This window comes from Barbus barbus, assembly GCF_936440315.1.
Source record: "Barbus barbus genome assembly, chromosome: 1".
NCBI lineage: Eukaryota > Metazoa > Chordata > Actinopteri > Cypriniformes > Cyprinidae > Barbus > Barbus barbus.
The window spans coordinates 38334267-38354797 of record NC_136729.1 but is presented as its reverse complement, the minus strand read 5'-3'; the positions used below and the strand labels follow the sequence as shown (position 1 = coordinate 38354797).

At 37.7% G+C, this 20531-nt stretch overlaps 1 protein-coding gene across 3 annotated transcripts in view; it reads right to left on the bottom strand.

Moving 5' to 3' along the window:
* The window catches only part of LOC306871915 (uncharacterized protein), a 160301-nt gene that overhangs the window by 28191 nt on the left and 111579 nt on the right, over positions 1–20531 (bottom strand). For all 3 annotated transcript variants that reach the window (XM_079420167.1, XM_079420168.1, XM_079420169.1), the window contains exons 27-34: positions 16480–16634; positions 16109–16320; positions 15364–15571; positions 9013–9109; positions 8174–8402; positions 7292–7417; positions 7087–7209; positions 4707–4728 (exon numbers count right to left, since the gene is read on the bottom strand). In XM_079420167.1, the coding sequence (XP_079276293.1) occupies positions 4707–4728; positions 7087–7209; positions 7292–7417; positions 8174–8402; positions 9013–9109; positions 15364–15571; positions 16109–16320; positions 16480–16634 (1172 nt within the window). The remainder of the gene's footprint in view (positions 1–4706; positions 4729–7086; positions 7210–7291; positions 7418–8173; positions 8403–9012; positions 9110–15363; positions 15572–16108; positions 16321–16479; positions 16635–20531) is intronic.

Genomic DNA, 20531 nt, shown 5'->3' with positions numbered 1-20531 from the left:
TATCTTCATCTCAGTAGAAAAGGAAACAGATACTTTATTTGTCTTGACTTTAGGGGTGACTGCTACTGATTTTGAGGTCTTTGCAAGTATAGACTGAGCTGGTTTTTTCGGTGATAATGAGAGGCTCTCAGGGCTTGTTTCTGGAGTCTCAGCCATGCCCTCATGTTTGTAACTTTCCTCAGAACTCAATGGGGCTTCCACTTCAGCAAGGCTGGCAATGGGCGAGTGGACCAATGCTTCAGGTCTAATGCTGTCAGAGCTGTCATCAAACGCACTGTTCTCTGTACCGTTGTCAGCCAAAAGATCTCTGCGCTGTTCTGACAAATTTTGAGGAAATGTTGCTGTCATGCTTGGGTGAGTAAAATGACTTGCTGACACTATTCCAGAAACCACAGTCTTAGCACTCTTTTCTTGTGGATGCTGATGATACTTTTGACTTGCTTTTGTATCTTCTTCAGTGTCTTCAGATTTTTTTATGTGTGGACTTCTTTTGACTTCTTTTTCTTCATGGTGATCTTCAGGCTTTAAAACATCAAAAGACACTTCTTCATGTGAGGGTGCTTGGGGAAGACATTGTGACTTTGTGAGGATAGCCTCTGGTTTACTCACTGTTGTGCCTTCTGCTTTGGAAGGACCAAAGAGCCCAGACTTTCTTTTTGAGGGGTCTTGGCCAGTTTGAAACGCTCTCATTAGTTCTCTTACAGACATGGATTCTTCTAGTCTCCCAGGCTCAGAGCCTGTTGACCTTGAAGGAGACTGTTTCTGGGGTGAAGAAGTCTGTTTTTTCAGGCCTGATGTTTTCTGATCTTTGACAACAGAAGATGCTTTGCCTTCTGTTTCTTTGTATGGAAGTTTTTGGCCTGTTTGTTTTTTCTGACCTTTTTGTTCTTCCTCTACTTTCTTTTGAAGAGCCTTAACTTTCTCTTTAATGGAACCAATTGGTGTCTCCTCAACCACAGGTGAAACAGGAGACTTTTTTTTGTCTCCAGGGACGGGTAGAAAGGCATCCCCTTCGGAAGACTTCCCAGTGCTTTTACTAACAATACTTTCTTTTGTGCTAGATGACTGGGTTTCATCTGTGTGTCCTTGAGGTCCTTTCCTTCTGATTGGCTTTTTTACATCTGTTGTATGGGTCTTAGTGTCTTTTGCCACTGTAGGGACTATTTTCCGACCACCTCTGCGCAGAACAACCTCAGTGAACCTTTGCTGTGATGGAGACTCTTGGGATGCAGGCCTAGATGTTTCAGGCACATCCAATAAGTATTCCTTAACTTCACCACTGGGAACAGTCTCTATGCCAGGCCTGTCCCTAGCACCCTTTGGTCTCTGTGATCCTCTGTTGATTCGAACTTCCTTTAGAAGTGATTCTTGAGATTCAAAGGCAGCCATCATTTTTGCCTCTTCGATTTCACTTTCTGTTAGTAGAACCCACCCCTCGTCCTTCCTATATGGACGGCTGTCTGTTTTTGCAGACTCTTCCTTGTCACATGTTCCACTTCTCAGAATTTCACTAACTTTTTCCAAATCCTCTTTGACTTTTTCCATTATCTCAAAAGGCTCTGCTGACACCTCCTCCACCCCCTTATTTAAATAATCCCCTTGCATGGGACCCGCTTTCTCTGAGGAATCAGTGGTCAGAATAACAGTCATTTTGATAAGGTCTTGTTTCATCTCTGACACTTCAGAGAGTAAATCTGGACTTGCAAGGGCAGGGGAGTCTCGGATCAATTGTGTTTTCAGGAATGATGTTTCAGTTGTTTCAGTGTCTTCATTATCTTCCATTTGGATGACATTTAAGGAGCAAATTAACCAAAATTTAAATTAAAGGGACAGAGATTGGAAAAGGAGATAAGGGACACATTCAAGTTTCAAGGACCAGAAGGCATAAAGATGACAAAAAACTAAGTGGACTGTGGGTAATGAGTGGTGGAGAGTCTACTGGACTCATGGGAGAATAACAACTGCAAAGCAAATACTAACCAAATCTTAAAAACAACAGAAGAATAAGCAGGAAACTTGCTTATTCACATTTGATTCAACAGCACACTCACACACAAACAAAAAGACAAACTAACATGATAATTAAAAAGGGAGATGCAAATAAGCCAACCCAAACACTGGGACATGTACTGAAAAACAGTGACACAAAGTAGACATTGCTCGTGTATAACTCATGTCTACAGAAGAAAGAAAGAGAGAGAAAGAGAAAGAGAAAGAGAGAATTCAGAGAATTCAAAAGAGAACTATATAAAACTGAAATCAGTAAAACTTTTTCTAAGAAAGCCAGTGATATGCAACTAAAATTGAATAACAGTAAAAATAAATAAATAATGTTTTTAGAATGTCGAAATAAATGCATTTGAAAAACAACATAAGCAGAATGTTTTTTATCATTCCTGGAAGTGATTTTTTTTTCTTTTTTTAATATTAGTAGTGGCAATGATGAATAGTGTTAAACAAAGAGCAGTTATGAAAAATCATTCACACACACACATACACAAGACAGCATACACAATACTCTAGGTAAGTTGTTATTTCCTTAGTAAACTAACATGTTATTGTGTAGTAAGTTCCATGTAGTAATAGATCTGGATTCTAATTTTTACTTACACCTAAACATTTACCTAATGTATGTACTATAGGTCACATTACATAGTGTGGTGATTTGATACTCTCTAAAGCAATAGTAAGCAAACTATACAATGTTAATATCCAACTGATAAAGCCACACATCTAATAAATAAATAAATACAAACAAACAAACAAACTGGGCAATGACTAGTTTAAATACAGGTTTATATAATGTGCCCACTTCAGTCTTTTGTACATTCCTAAAATATATAAAGAGAGGGAAGAGTCTTGCTTGGCTGGCTTATTAGGGGTGAAAAAAGACACTAAAAGGGTACTAATGATGAGGGTGACTCATACAGATTTAGATGTAAATCATAATTTGCTTTGCAGATTGTTATTGTGTAATGAAGGGAATAGGGCTCTAAAACAGTTGAAAACATAACCATCACCACAATATGAATGAAATTCACATTGTGCATAAAAAGTGATTATTCAATAACCTCTCCCTCTATCATGATTCATAAACCAATCAGAATAATACTAGTATGAAAAAAGAAAGCTACACTCAATACTATCACCTAAAATAAGAAAATGGGGAACCACAGCTCTGCACATTTTTATTTCCCTTATTCAACATACTAGATTCAGATCATGTGCTTGTTAGAAGAGATCCAAACTGAACTGTGTGAGATAAGAGAGACATAAAAAGCATGTAGGGCAATGGGTCCCCAGAACCAGGATTTAAAAGAATAGTTCACCAAAAATGAAAAATAATCCACAAGTAATCCACACAACTCCAGTCCATCAATACATGTCTTGTGACGTGATCTGCATGTTTGTTATAAATCCCTAATTAAGATGTTTTGACTTTTAACTTTTTTAACCACCTCTATCCATAATATAGCTTTCTCTAGTGAAAAAGACGTTGACTCGTCTAAATCAGGAAAAAAATTCCCAAAGATCAAGCACAGTTTACAAGCAAAAACAGTCCAAAACAATTCTAAACAAATATGCCATTGGATTTTGATGTGAGAAGAAAAAAGTGGATGGACTTTTGCACTGGAGAAAGTGTTATTATAGATTATGGACTCGTATTTCAACCATGGTTTAAAGTGAAAATGCCTTAAAAAAGGATGGATTTGTTTCTTACATGCATGCAGCTTTTTACTTCACAAGACCTTAAATGATGGACTAGAGTTTATGCAAGTGATGTAATGCTACATTTCTCTAAATCTGTTCCGATGAAGAAACAAACTCATTTATGTCTTGTATGACATAGCATGAGGGTGAGAACAATTTTAGGAAATGTTCATTTTTGGGTGAACTATTCATATAAAACCACTAGTCTAAATTGAGTGAAAGTTTGAGTAGTCATTATAAAATGGGTGCTTTTGTGTCTCATATATGCATATATTAATCAACATAGCACAATGCAATTAATTAAAACCTAAAGACAGATGTTTGATAGAATCAGAAATTAAAACTAAAAGAATTTCAAATCACATGAGCCAATATTTTATTCACAATAGAATATTGATAGAATCTTTAAAAGTACACTACGCAACTTTTGGTGCTCTAGCGGTTAATAAACCAAATAATTGCATCTTGTGAAAGAACATCATAGCAGAGCTACTTAGTCCCAATATAAACATTATTACCTTACTGTACCTTAGTGAGTCAGACAAGGATAAAAACATGTTTTGGTAGATGTAGTCATGATGTACTCACTCAGTTTGCAAATTCTGAACAAAAAAGTTATATTGTGTACATTTAAAGTCTTATAGAAATTTACTGTTAAAAATTGCTTTTTCAATAGCAAAAGGAACCCATTTTATATATTTTATATAGACCCTTGTGCACATAATTTAATAGCAATTTTTGTTGTTTGAAGTACAAAGGAATGTGAAAGACATGTGAGAATCATTACCCTGAAGCTTACATTAACATTAATTTAACTGAGAAAAGTGTTCAACAACAGGCAATAGTTAACTCACTCAGAGACAAATAATTGTTTTACGGAATGTTAATATCATGCTTTGTAAGTTATTTTACAGTGGTGACATTCTCAGTTAGTAAGTTAAGTGGAAAGCTGTCTGGTGCAAGACAACATATTTTAATTAAACTAGACATCTTACATTTCTCAAGTGTTCGGCTTGTCTGTAAAGAAAAACAGGTGAAGAAAATTCAGTTGTATACATGCTATGCATTAACAGACACATTTTTTTTTAGCTTAAAACTGCCAATTTACTTTCTGATTTCATGCTATTTGACCCCACATACAACCCGAATTCCGGAAATGTGGGGACGTTTTTTAAAATTTGAATAAAATTAAAATTAAAAGAATTTAAAATCACATGAGCCAATATTGTATTCACAATAAAACATAACATAACAAATGTTTAAATTGAGAAATTTTACAATTTTATGCACAAAATGAGCTCATTTCAAATTTTATGCCTGCTACAGGTCTCAAAATAGTTGGGACGGGGGCATGTTTATCATCTCCTCTTCTTTTCAAAACAGTTATGAGTTTCTGGAGTTTTGGTGTTGGAATTTGGTCCCATTCTTGCCTGATATAGGTTTCCAGCTGCTGAAGAGTTTGTGGTCGTCTTTGACGTATTTTTGGTTTAATGATGCGCCAAATGTTCTCTATAGGTGAAAGATCTGGACTGCAGGCATGGCCAGTTAAGCACCCGTATTCTTCTACTATGAAGCCATGCTGTTGTAATAGCTGTAGTATGTGGTTTTGCATTGTCCTGCTGAAATACACAAGGCCTTCCCTGAAATACACGTGGAGGGGAGCATATGTTGCTCTAAAATCTTTATATACCTTTCAGCATAGTGTTGGAAGTGCCTTCCAAAACATGCAAGCTGCCCATACCGTATGCACTTATGCACCCCCATACCAGCAGAGATGCTGGATTTTGAACTGAACGCTGATGACACGCTGGAAGGTCTCTCTCCTCTTTAGCCTGGAGGACACGGCATCCATGTTTTCCAACAAGAATTTGAATTTGGACTCGTCTAACCATAGTACACTTTTCCATTTTGAAACAGTCCATTTTTAATGAGCCTTTTGATGATGTTATGCACTATAGATGATGAGATTTGCAAAGCCTTTGCAATTTGACGTTGAGGAACATTGTTTTTAAAGTATCCCACGATCGTTTTACGCACTCTTTCACAGATTGGAGAGCCTCTGCCCATCTTTACTTCTGAGAGACTCTGCCTCTCTAAGACATCCCTTTTATAGCTAATCATGTTACAGACCTGATGTCTATTAACTTTATTAGTTGTTAGATGTTCTCCCAGATGAATATTTTCAAAATTTCTTGCTTTTTCAGCCCCCGTTCCAACTTTTTTGAGACCTGTAGCAGGCATCAAATTTGAAATGAGCTCATTTAGTGGATAAAAGTTTAAAATTTCTCAGTTTAAACATTTGCTATGTTCCCTATGCTCTATTGTGAATAAAATATTGGCTCATGTGATTTGAAAGTCTTTTAGTTTTCATTTTATTCAAATGTAAAAAAACGTCCCAACATTTCCAGAATTTGAGTTGTAAGATGCCTGGATTCTTACATTACATCTATCTCAGCTGGTACAGCAAACAATAAATAGTTATGAGAAAATGTGTGTAAACCCTTTATAATGATCTGTATTTCATGCATTAAGCCATTGCTAATAAAACAAACAAACAAACAATAATAATAAAAAAATTAAGGAGCCATTCATGAGATTCTAAGGGTTTCAGAACATTTTCTCAGTATTAATTTTCACACAACAGCTCATCTCTGTGCGCTAACACAATACTACTAGTAATACTAAGAATAATTAAAGCCAGCGAGACTGCAGACTGGAGTTTTGAACTAAGATAATGAAGGAAAGCAAAGGACATTTTGTTAATTAACATGCAAAATTGCAGTTACCTCCTCATCAGGTTCTTGTTCTGAATCTGATTCCTTTGAGGAGCAAAAAGCAGCAAAAGAGGACGAGAGCGCCAGAAGATAGAAAGGACAGAGGCACAAGAAAGACAGAAGGGGACAGAGAGAGCAGGCAAAGCAGTTATCATAGCAAAAGAGCATGTTTGAGGCCAGCCAGTGATGTGTGACAGGGGTAAAGTGCAACAGAAATACATAAAAGCATTTATCAGTTTGAACCCCAATACACTGCAATATTAAATAAGGTAATAAAATAAAGAAATAGAAGGAAAAGATGGCTCTAATGATGTGGCCTTCCAAATAACCACAGCAACGAGTTGTGTAATAGACTAATTAAATTTTGTGGTGTTTCAACTATGTCTGATAAAGTTAAACACATGTTCAAGTTTATATAAAGCTATGTAGATATTGTGGTCTGAAACAATCATATAACGGCAACAAAATGAACATAATGCATGCAAACCTGCCATAAAAGCTGACAAAACAAACAATCACAAAAGAAACTGAAATTAAATTTCACAGGACAATGCATTTTGCAGCTCTGTAATGTCAGTAATAGCATAGGCCATGAACTTACCTTTGAGTAAGCTGGCAGAGTGATGTTTAAGTTGCATATTGCACTATGAGTCAAAGTCCTATAAGATCTTGGCTCTTTTGTGAAGGACAAACGTCCACAAGGCTCTTGAGTGTTGTCTCGTATCTACAAGTGATTCACCAAGTGTGCAGTTAAACCATTGTAAGAATCCAATTCTAATTCTTCAGATATATCATAGTTGACTTACTTTGATAAAAAGAGCCAGTCGATTCTCTTTAAAGGCATAGAAGCTGAAGACATGATGCTGGCCACTTTTTGTTAGAGGAACCAGGTTTCCAAAACAGTCTACATAGATTGGTTTACCTTCTAATACCTAGAATGCAACATAATAACAGTCTCTTTGTTAAAAATGCATTCAAACGTGCGTGTGTGTGATTGTAAAATAATTTCCTAAATGTTGATGGCAATCAATTTTGGGGAGAATCTATCATATTCTTAATTATAGTAATCATTACTAAATTATACACCGCAAGAGTGGGACAACCAAGAACCATGTGACTGAGAAAATAACATGTAGATTAATGTGAGGGGAGGGGAACAAAGTTACATAGTTGCACCCTAAACTAAAGACAGTGTCTATCTAACTGGTCAGAACCAGAACAAGTCATCTACTGTAGTTAGTCTAGTCTAAGTTAAACTTTGCCCCAAAGCCTTACTTTCTCACTCAATTACTAAATGGTTTGTTTAGGTCGGGTCTGTAAGATAGAATGCATTGCTAGAAACTTCAGATTCACTTTTCTAGTGTCTAGAAAGCCAATTTTTTAAAAATTTCTTTCCTTCTATCTGTCAGCTTGGGAAAATGTGTGTATTCATGTGTTAGAACAGTTTACATGTATTAGAATGAATAAAATATATTTTTTTAATAAAGCATTGTCTTTACTTCCCTTCTTATAATAACTTCTGCCTTCATTTGATGTGGTCTCTCATCACATTAACCAGTCACATTTTTTATGTGGTTAAAAGGTGAGTATAATTGCAACTCCTAACCAATTACTATTCAATGAAAGTTGGTTGGGAACCACTAGTTTAGACAATACAATACTGAGAAATATCTGACTGGGTGACTCACCTCCACATCTCGGCTACGTGCCACTTCTGTGAAGTTCTCTTGCTGCTCCAAAGTTTTGTCCATTTTATCATCAGTCATACAGAAACAGCGCAATCGAGCCTCAATAGGGTCATGTGTTTTGGCAAAGATGACAAATTTGGCCATGTAAGGTACACAGATGATCTCACGATACACCTGAGTGGCAAAGTTCACTGACTCCTGCACCTGCCTGCAGTCTATAAGCCAGAATCTGATGAAGAAAATACGGGAGATATTGGTGCTTATTTTAATAAATTATTAAATTAATTAATTAATTTGTTTATTTGTTGTCTTCACTGAGGATTGGCAGTTAGAATGGGAAAATTTGTAATTCAAAAACAAGGAATAAACTTGTTTCATATTTTCCAATCAAAAAGACATAATAGTATACTAAAGTAAAAAATAAAGTAAAGCCGTGACGTATTGTCAAGTATGGTGACCCATACTCGAAATTGGTGCTCTGCGTTTAACCCATCCAAGTGTACACACACAGCAGTGAGTAGTGAACAAATGCACACACACACACACACACACACACCGTGAACACACACCCGGAGCAGTGGGCAGCCATGCTGCAGCGCACGGGGAGCAGTTGGGGGTTCGGTGCCTTGCTCAAGGGCACCTCAGTCGTGGTATTGAGGGTGGAGAGAGCGCTGTACATTCACTCCCCCCACCTACAATCCCTGCCGGCCGGGGACTCGAACCCGCAACCTTTCGATTACGAGTCCGACTCTCTAACAATTAGGCCACGACTTCCCCTGTATATGCATTTAACATATATTGAGTACTGCTCTACCAGGCAATGCTTGTAGAGAAAATACCTGGCAGACACATTTGTCGTGAAAGACACACAGTCATTGGTGAATGTTAATGGTGTAGTCCCAGTGATATCCTCCCATTGAGCAGGAGTGGTCCCACCTAAACATGCAAAAATGGTCTTTGGTTACACAATTCAAATATGTTTATAAATTTGGTCCCACTTTATGTGTCCCTAATCCCTGTGTACTTACATGGTAACTAGATGTGTACATAGTATGTAACCACAGTGTAAGTGCATTACACTCTTCCCCTCACTCTTGGTTTCATTTCCTGTTTGTGCTATCACTATCTGTTAGATTCAGGTACGCTCCTCCTCACATATGTTGGTTCTATTTGTATTATTTTTATTCTACCTCTCTTTGATTTTGTTTTCATTAATTTACCTTTTTAGCTTGAATGTACAATTCAGCTAAGTTGATTTTAATTAAATCTCAGATTTAATTAAATCAGTTTGTTTATTTTATTGTAAATGTTTCATTCCTTTTAGTTTCCTAAAGCTATTAGGACATTTTCATTTTACCTTTACCTTATTTTAGTTTTTTGACATCCTCACTCTCGGTATAGGATTAGAGCAGTTCTAGCAACTGTTGTCCCCTTAATGAGCTGTACAGGTTATTAGTAGCCTATTAGTAGCCTATTTCTGTCTCTTCTGTTACCCTTCTTACACCAGGCCCCTGAGCAGACTAGAAACACTTCCTATTGTTTCAGTTTATTACCTTGAAGTGGTTGATGTGCCCCTGCTAGCGTAGCCAATAGTCTCCCTAGGTTTTATGACCCTGCTACATTCCTTTGAACAAGTGACAACTGCTTAGTCATATCTCCTAGCTTAAACTAAATACGGAAAACCCTTCTTTCTTCCTCTGTCTCTTCCTGATTTTATTTTGTTTTGTTTCTTTTTTATACCTTCATAGTGACCAAACCTGTGAACCATCAGTGCTTTGAGTAATAGTTTGACCACACGTATAGCCAGGTCATCAGCTGACCCCTGCTTACAGCCCTGTCAACAAAGTTACTCAAACCCTCTACTTGTATTCTTAGCACCCTACCTCACTAGCTGCCCCTCATCAGCTATTCACACCTTACACGGCCTACAGAGCCATTCCCCATACAGATAGCCTAACACCTCTGTACGTACTTGAACTTGCCTTCTGCCGCTCTCTCTCTGGTGTTCCCCCAAGTGTGCCAGTGTGTCTCAGACATTCCACAGAAATTCAGCCCTGCCAGCTCACCAGGACCACCTGAAAACCCGGCAGAGCACTGTGATGGACATCCTTCAGCCCAAAGCAGCCACTGACCTGCAATGGCAGAGAAACGAACAGCGAGACTGCGACACAAGTGGACACCTGACACCCAGCCTAAACCACCAGGAGCTGACTAGCATCATCATCTCCTTGGCCCGCACCCTCAAGGGCCTCAGACAGGAGGTAAATGAACTGAACCTGCAAGTCACAGAGTTCTAGAGGGAACTGAGACCCGCTTAGCGAGAAAAGGCACAGAACGGATGCAAAGAACCTTACAGAATGGCACAACAGAAGCAAATCACCAATCTTCAGGAGGCTCTAACAGCTGCTGGACACCAAGTGCAGCGTAAAAAAGCCACTATACAGGACCTGGAAAGAGAATTGTTTCACACAAAGACACTGTTAAAAACAGCGTATGTGGAACTTAACGAGAGGGACACCAGAACTAAGGCCTTAGAAGGCCATCTGCATGCAGCCAGAGCTGAAGTCCAAACTGTGACTCAGAAATTCTGCAACATTAACGAGCTTGACATGGTTCAGAGAGAACTGAAACAGTCCTACCGACTGTGCATGGACTCAAGTAAAAGGCACCCTGCTGCACGTCACACAGCCAGCGGTGCAAATCTCCTCACTCCTGTACACAGATACGAAGGTGGGAGCTAAAGCCTTCTGTTTGACATTTCCCAAGTCAGCTTCCTGAAAACATCTGCAGTGGCAGAAGGAAAGGGATTTATTCAGGCGAGCCCTGAAACAGCACATGGAGTGACACTCAAAGACCTCAACCGAACGGCCAGAAACATCCCTGAATTCACACCAGAACTTGCAGGAGAACTTTTACCTGCAGTCGTGGACCAGTGTGAAGCCCAAGATAGACTCTATCTACTCTGGATCACCTGTAGCCCAGAAGTGTGACGCTTCCTGGCTCAACAGCCAGGACATATCCAATCGGACTACCAGCAGCTTAAACAATCCATCATAAAGGAATTCTCAGACCTGAATTCTCACGGACTGGTCGCTGCCTTAGCCATCGAACAGAGCCGTCATGAAACTTCCCAGGCTTACTACCACAGACTTCGACAAGCTTATTCGGAGCTCGCAGTGAACCTGTGATGGAGAAAGACACTAGCTTTAAGAGCCTTTTCCTCCGAAACCTCCACCCCATTGTAAGTCACCATATATGCATTATGGCCTGCCCCACAATGCCTATTCAACGACTGCATGACCTGACACAAAAGGCCTTTAACAAGCACAAGGCCTCTACCAAAGGTGTTTGTAAGACCCCACTGATTTTGAACGGCACAACCCAGAATCCAAAGCGAGCACCAGAAGGCACCCAGCATTGCCACAATGCATGGCCCTTCTACAGAAAGCCACTAGCCAGCGGAGGACAGAGCCGTCACCATGGCAACAGACCCAGGTCCCAGACCAACCACTGGCAGAAACCATCGAAAAGGCCATCCTCTTCCTGCGAACACCACTGCATGTCCAACGACAGTCCCCCACAACATCCTCCTTCACACCCTTCACACAGGTGCTAAACGGATGTTGCAAAAGGTCAGCCGGACACACCTACTTCTGAGTTACAGGAGCTGCTGACACTAGCAAAAGAGCTCCTTGAACAAACTCAACTGAGGAATACTGCGAAGGACAAACCTCTGACTCCTTCCCTGATGCAACACAGCATCAGACCATTCCAAGGGAGGAGCATCCCTTAAAACCAGTCGACACCACAGAAGCAGCCAGACAACGTTGGATGGAGCAACGGGCCCACATGCCCAACAGTGAAACTTCTACCAACACAACTCAGGTAAGCTCGAGTCGGTGCTGCCACAAAACCAGAGCGACACCGCAAACATCACGACTTCTGGTCACATTCCAGCAGAACAGAGGACTAACAACCACCTGCTGCCCTCCTGCCACCATCACTAGGTCAGTCTGAAACTCTCTTTACACTACAAAATCTCCATAACAATTCCCTGCAACCCCTGGAACCACCTGCACTCTCACCAGTGAGAGTCTAAACCAGCTGTACCACACCACGGGTACCACAGATAGCCTACTGGCTAACAACATCAACAACCATCTGACATGGACCAACTCACTTCGGGACGACAGGTGACACTGCCTCGACACCTGCTGCACAAGCTCAAGGACCCGCACCTTGCTACAGCTTACATCACCACAGCACCACAACCACTCCTGGAGGCAACCAACAGCCCGAGAGCCACCACTGTCTCCCAGCCATGGGTGGCAGGTGCGTGTTTGATTGTTGGCAATCCATATGATAACACTTGTTTTATTGCTCACTGTAATGCGGGCAGAGAAACTGACTTAATTTCCCCTTAGGAAAGAGACATTATGCCATAAAAATGGACTCTTCTCTAATTAATTCATAGAAAAACCTTTCTTTGAATGAACACACATATCTTCAGGTCATTGTGTATATTATTACTGTTCTTGTATATGTTTTTGTGTATTGTATACTGCTTTATGCATGCTTACGATAGATCACTACTTAATAATCACTTTAACTGTACCATGTTTAGTCTCTATCAATTCATCTTTGGATGATCTAATTGAGAGTGAACATTACATGTTGATACCTATACAACATATTAGTGTTCTAAGAATCTTTAGTAGTTTGTGCATTAACCCAGGCAAATTACCTATGCAAATTACCATGTTCAGAGACAAACAGTCGTAAAATCTTCCCTCCAAAAGTTCAGGGGCCTGTACCATGAAGCCGGTTTAGCTGGCTATCCAGGTAAGTTTCAGTTTAGTTTGCACCAATCCTGGGTTTTAGGTACCATGAATGTGGCTTGGCTTTTAGCTGCGTTCATTGCCATAGTAACTTACACTCCAACGCAGGTTATGTTCTGGGTTAGAGATCTCAAACTGAAATTGGACCAATTAGATGTAAGCAGAGTGACACGTCTGACACAAAAAAGTCACTCCCCCAGTTTCTCTTCCTACAAATTAAAGGTCACTATGAAATACCTTAAAAAAATAAAAATAAAAAAACAAAATTGTCTGGCTTTAATGATAATTAGAATTTACATACGGTTTATATAATTATAATATGATTTATATTGTTATTACTAATACAAGCACACAAACACTTTTAGTTTAACAATTATTATAAAGCATTTATTTTAAATTAATATTTATATATACAGATCATATGTAATATGAATAAGTGGTAGAATCAACAGATAACCCTTTAAAAATGGCTACATGTGACCTTACATGTTTGAGTCTATCACATATTAGCAACTATATAAAGTAACTTCAGAAGTTTCACTTGTGACTGCACTGATAAAGCAAGATAATTTCCTTTATTTGTTCTCTTTCATGGACAAGTACTTCAGTGGAAATGCGTTTAAATTCATCATATTCTTTAATGTCTTAACCTTTAACAAAATTATTTTGAATCTCGCTGGTTCTCTCGCGAGAAGTGAATCACACTTGCTCTATGTTGTGATTGGCTGTTCGCCGCTGATGTAACACATTCATGTGCACGTGCTCCATTAACTCAGGATCAAGCCTGAGTTGACAGAGAAAGTTGATGATCAGCTTCATGGTATCAACAAAGCCAGATTGGAGTGGTTTGGTTTTGTCAACTCAAAACTTATCCTATAACTCTGAATTTGTTCATCTACCATCATGGTACAGGCCCCAGGACTTCATTGGCTCTCTGACACCCCAGAGGTGTGACTTCTATAGCAGATAAAGCTCTCACATCAGTGACGCCCCTCCAGTCTGTGGTTCTGTTAGATCCTAAGAGGATGAGGAGGATGTGAGCTAGAACTTTTCGGAACCCTTAAGTTTTTGTGCCAGGCCTTGCTGCCTTTACTTTCCTTTCAACCAAGGATCCTCGGATTGCAGCAGATCTCTTTCTTAGCTCTTTTTCCCTTTCTACCTGGGAAGAAACTCCCAGTTACCATCGAGCCAGAATAACATCTTTTGGAGTTCATCACCCCCCCAGAAGAACTTAAAGAACTCCAACACCACCAAACCATCAGAGCTTTCATCCGAGACTGCATCCGGACACTCGTTCAATGACCAAAGGCATTGCAAGTATTGTACATTTAACTAAATGAAACAGAGGTTTAGTATAAGCTATAGACCCCGTTATAAATGGTGCTGATGGTTTTATTCAGGTGGTTAACTGACTCTTTTCATAGCTTCATTCTCTGGTTTCCTGATGGTTTCATCCATCAACTTTCATTTGCCCTTTCCCCATGAATGAGTGATTGTATGTTTGCTTGTTTGTTAGACTAGTTTGCATTAGTGTTTAGTTAATAAACGTTGTGTGCACAAATTACATGAGTTTCTGGTTCTGCCTTGCAAATTAAATGTCTCTTTATGATTTTGACCCTCGCTACATGCTCTAATGCATTAATAGGAAAGTATTTTCTGTGGCCAAGGAAATATCCTTTCTTAGAGTTGATATGAACTTGCACTGAATGTTCGCTGGATGGACAGACCAGCTGATGGCAATTTAATTCTGCGACAGTTATTACTGTCAGCCGATATAAATAATTCGAATTAATCATAATCATTTGTAATTATTTATATACAATTCCCTTTTTGAGCTATAATATGCTACATCACGTACACATCTAGTTACTATGTAAGTACACAGGTATTAGGGACACAATATAAAGTGGGACCTAAATTTAGTTAACAATGTTTGTGGTATTTTCAAAAGATTTTTGTTTTTGTTTTGTTGGTCTCTCATTTGTCTCCTTATATTTATTTTTTATATCATGCAATTTTTTTAAGACTTTTTCTCCTCTGTAAAAATGTACAGACTGTAAAATCTTCTTCCAAACAGTAATTTTTAAGTGAAGATTCAAGAACTACAACAACAATGGCATATTATAGACTTATATAACCAGAAATTGGTAAGTCTTTTTTATTTCAAATCAGAAGTACATCATTAAGCTCAGTGCAAGTAGATTATTCTAGGCTCTACGTGACTTAACCCATGCCACTAGTTGTAGTGCTACAGTGTTACATGCCTTTAATACACCTTTAATTCATATTTTGCTACCTACAGAATGAAGAGCATTTTGTTTGGTTTCTGTATATTCCTGTGTTCTTTCTCACCTGTGATGCTGCACAGCAAACGTAATGTAGGAGTATCTCCACCTCCAAAGCCGCCAAGGATTGGGTCAGAGGAGCTCTTCGGGACAGGGATTGTCATGGTTATGGGTTTATGGAATTTCCTCCTCCGTGGTTCCAAAGTGACTATAGGGCTGAATGTGGCTTTATTACCCAAATACTTCCTCACTACATCAATAGCCATTGGTTGAGCCTAGCCAAAAAGCAAAGACAAATATGAATACAACTATCATAACGATAGGTTCAGAGCAAATTAATAATGTAAAGTAACACATTGTATCTCATTGTCATTTGTTCAAAATGTATTTAAATATTATGACTGTTACCAACAGAATGCCTGTTATCACATCAGCTCAAAGACATAATAAAGCACTGTTACCAAACTGCTTTAAAAAGACAAAAGTTAAAAGAAGTTTTAACTTTTGTCTTAAACTTTTAAGTAAAATCAAAAAGACAGTGGGGCACTGAAAGTACATTGTACTATTTCTACTACTTTGAATTTAATTACTGATTAAAATCAAGCTTAAACTAGCAGAAACTGAACAAAATATTGCGACACATTAAAGGGATAGAAAAAGATGACTGTTATAACATTATAATAACATTAACATGTTATAGCTAAATGAACAGCAATAACTGACAAATAAAAGAAAATAAAATTAAACTAAAATACAGCTGTGTGCACTATGATTCTACGTTGTAATTTTTTTTAATTTAATCTCCATGCTACCTGCAGGCCAACACGGATGCGTTTAGTGAGAGCTCCCTCTGGGAAGACAGCCTGTACTTGAGGGACCACTGTGCTACTCAGAATTCCACCTTCTGGACCAATGAGATTACTGTCCTGCTTAATTCGTGACACCACAGCAAAATACTGTGGAAAGTCCCGAGTGATAATGCGACAGATTCGCTTTCTCTCCAACTCTTCTGGTGGGTCCAGTCCTAAAAAAAAATTGTACATAATGTATAGAGCAGCCAATGAGAAAGGTACCATTTAAATGTGCAGACCTGCATGACTATGTTAGAAAGAAGGAAGTTCATCATTTGTATTTGTCATATTCATGTAATGCTTATATGTGCATAATGTTTTTTTTTCCTTACCCTCATCCATGCCGTTGAGGATCTGGTTGAGCTCTTCTTCGGTGTACTCACAATGATGCTCTTTCCAACTCTCTCCCGTTTCACTGCGTAAGATCACCATCTCCCTCTCTTTTCCTCTTAGAGCCGCAAAGTGAGGGATCTCTACAATCACCGGCCTAACACCCAGCAGGAAGTTAAATAATGTTATTTATAAAAACATGTGTAAGTGCGTGTGTTTATGTGTTTTGAATTCTGTATTTATGTACAAAGTCTCTATATCTACCATATTATCTACAGTTAAGCTAATAAATTTAGCTCTGAAATCACTGTAACAAATGACCTTGAGAGGCTTGCTGTTTTAATGTAATGCAATTGCTATAATAATATTCAGAAATGTAAATTAGAAATTTCCTATTACATTTACTTTTCTCTAGTTCCGTGATGGTAACTGCACAGATTAGCAAATGGATCCAATAAAGGTAATTTCATGTAGGCTATACATGAATAACGTGCATTATATTGTATTTTTCTTGTTTTATTTCATTAGAATGTTTAAAAAACAAACACAAAAAGAACATTTTTAAAAAGAAAGTTTATGAAAAGCAACTGGACTTGGCTTTCAATTCGTTTTAAGTTCAGTGCTGAAACATCTTGATATGCCCAGATATCTTTTGATACAAGTCTTAATACTTAATTAAAATTCTACTGGACATACCTACTAGACTATGGCCTAAATGTGTGAAAACTTTCACAAATATACTACAATGTACCTGCCATATATAACAATATTCATATTATTTTGATACAAAAAAAAAAATGCACACAACCACTGGAATTCATGCTGCAAAAAAAGTAGCTCAGCAAATGGCAAAAAAAAATAAAAGTAAACAAACAAAAAAAAAAAAAAAGAGATGAGCACTAAAAGCTGGGTACAAGCATTCATCTAAAGGAGCTAAAGGAAACACATGATTTAGAACAACACACTTCACTACAAATATGACAATCACCACAAAGAGTATGTTTTGAGAATGTTGTTTTGATCATGAATTTCCCAAACCTGTGAAATTTTGATAGCGAAGTATATAAGTATATCCACAATTTGTTAATCAGTTTCAACAAGTTTGGAAACAATCATGAGTAATCAAGACTAAAATAATAATAATAATAAAAAAAATGACACTAGGGTGCACCTATGGTACCATACACTACTATACAGAGACACTTCACAATGAAAGCAGAATACAACCAAATACAACACAATTAAAAAGGAAGATAGTGTGAAAGGAGAAAGTGGGACTGACATCCATTGGTTGTTTTAAGTGTCACTCCTACCCCAGAAATTTTGTCCCTGGTGGGCCCAGTTGCAGAATGCGGCTAACCAAACTCTCACCCTCATTCAGAGGGGGTGGAGCAGTAGGTAGGTGGAGCTTACTGTCATCCAATAGCAGCAGTGAGAAAAGAGAGCATAGATGGCATATTGTCGAGTTTCCTGTGTAGATCCATTTCCATTTAAAATAAAAAAGTCAGAAGAGTTTAAATTCCTCTTTGTTTTTAGTAAGAGTAGATTCCCTTTTTAAAAAAGATTTTGCAATTAGTTTTGTTTTTGTTCTGGTTATTAGAAAAGAACTGTAAAATCTGTCGTTTTTGTAATACAAGTGATTATTTTGACCGTCTGCCTGATTAATTAAAATAAAAAATAAAAAATAAAAAAATCTGTAACTTTTAGGACATGGTAATATACTGTATATCAAATATTTACAATATATTATTTTGTCAGTGGTATAAACGTAATAAGCAACTAATATTGTAATTATTTCCTAGTTTAGTTTCTTAAAGACCATGCTAAAAGCCTGTTCCATGCAAACCCCTGGTAACTCCAATGACTCATGGGAGCAGTAAAAACATCATTACTAAAAATATTTTCAAAAGTTCATTTTTCAAACTAATCTGAAACTGTCCAAATATTAATTACTAAATTATTCAACTATTTGCTTGCATCATCATTCAAACATGTTCATGCTAATCTCCAGTTGGCATTCTGTAAAACAATGATTTAGACACCATCTGAAAGCTGAATAAATAAGTTTTCCATTGATGTATGGTTTGTTAGGATAGGACAATATTTGGAAGAGATCCAACTATTTGAAAATCTGGAGTCTGAGGGTGCAAAAGGAAAAAAAAATATTGAGAAAATCGCCTTTAAAGCTGCCCAAATGAAGTCCTTAGCAATGCATATTACTAATCAAAAATTAGGTTTTGATATATTCACGGTAGAAAATTAACAAAATATCTTCATGGAACATGATCTTTACTTAATATCCTAATGATTTTTGGCTTAAAAGAAAAATCAATAATTTTGATATGGTGTATTGTTGGCTATTGCTACAAAAATACCTGTGCTACTTATGGCAGGTTTTGTGGTCCAGGGTCACATATATGTCCTGTATAGGTATATTTCTTAATTAGGTTTATTATTAGATAATGTTTTTTGCATATAAATGAAAATTATTTTGTTCATTTAGTAAAAATAAAAATGTGAAAAATTGTTTTTTTACTAGATTTTCACATACAAATTTGAATATATAACCCTGTCGCAAATGGCATTGATAATCTCTTGTGCACAAAGGGGGAAAACAGGGGCAAAACACTTCTGAAACCTAAAAGGACAAATGGGACACTCTGCAGTCTTCAAGTTCAAGTTTGCATGACTGCAAGTAAAAGCAGGCAACATTGCCTACCTCTAGTTAAAACACTTACCCCTTTAAACCATGTGCCCCTTATATTAAGTCAGGCTGCAAAATGAAAATGGCCTTGTTTATTATTGTAACCTCTATTTCCTGATTGGGGGAACAACACATTGTGTTGTTGTGTTGTGTTACACTTTTAAAAATAAAGGTTCTTTACGATGCCATAGAAGAACCTTTTTGTCTAAATGGTTCATAAAGAACCTTTACCATCTGAAGAACCTTTCTGTTTCACAAAAAATAAGGTTCTTCAGATTATAAAAAGGTAAGGAGGAGATGGTTCTTTGTGGATGTGGAACCAAAAATGGTTCTTCTATGGCATCGCATGATGAACCTTTTGAAGCACCTTTATTTGTAAGAGTGTATGGCAGGAGGAACACTACATCTCATACCGTCCATCAGGGAATGGAGGTTAAAACGGTATCCAAGAATTTCCCTATCTGTCAGTCACTTTGATGTTGTGTCAAACTACTGACTAGGGGTCCCCATGGACCCATGGTAGCAATTGAACTCGGCTACATCGTAACCTTCCCAACGCCCCATGTAACCTGTGCAATCATTTTGATCTTTTCTGTTCTTTTTTTTCCCAATTGTTGTCTGCAGAGCATTAGGGAAGTGCTCATCCTCCCAACTGGGAGAAGGAAGGAAAGCTACAGAGGCCACATCCTGCCCAAAGGGAGGTTAATATGTAAAGAATACATCATATGGATGAGTACTAAAATATGCTGCAGATGCAATATTTTGGCGAGATTGAGAAATTAATTTGATGCAACACTGACTGTGCATGGGTATTCTTTAGCGACTAGCTGTTGAGTGTGCATTGGTTGTGCACTTGCCACTGAGGTGCATTATTGAATTAATGTCCACCATGGTTTCGCAAACCACTACAAATGGCTGTCCCCTCAAATAAGGCTCTATAAAAGGATGTGGAGCAATATAAGACACAGCCTAGTACTTGCATTATATGTAGATTTCCATTCATCAATTGTTAGTCAGCAAGGGAAAAACATATAAAATCAATCATGGAGCAATTTAAGAAGGATTCATTTTTGCTGGTACAATGAATTTCACTGCAAGCCATTTAGCAAAATAAGTGAATAATAAAATAATAATTAACAAAGCTTAAGGTGTTACAACCTTGTTAAATACAGAAATGCAGGAGCAAAATCAGTAATTTTGATAGGAGGTGAGTAATAAAAGCAGCAAAGAAGTCCATGACAACATTATACAATATTTCATCAAAGCACTGTTAAAATAGGAAAAACTGCTCCCTTTGCATTTTATTAGTATTATTATATATACTACTAATAATAACTATTTACAGTTTAT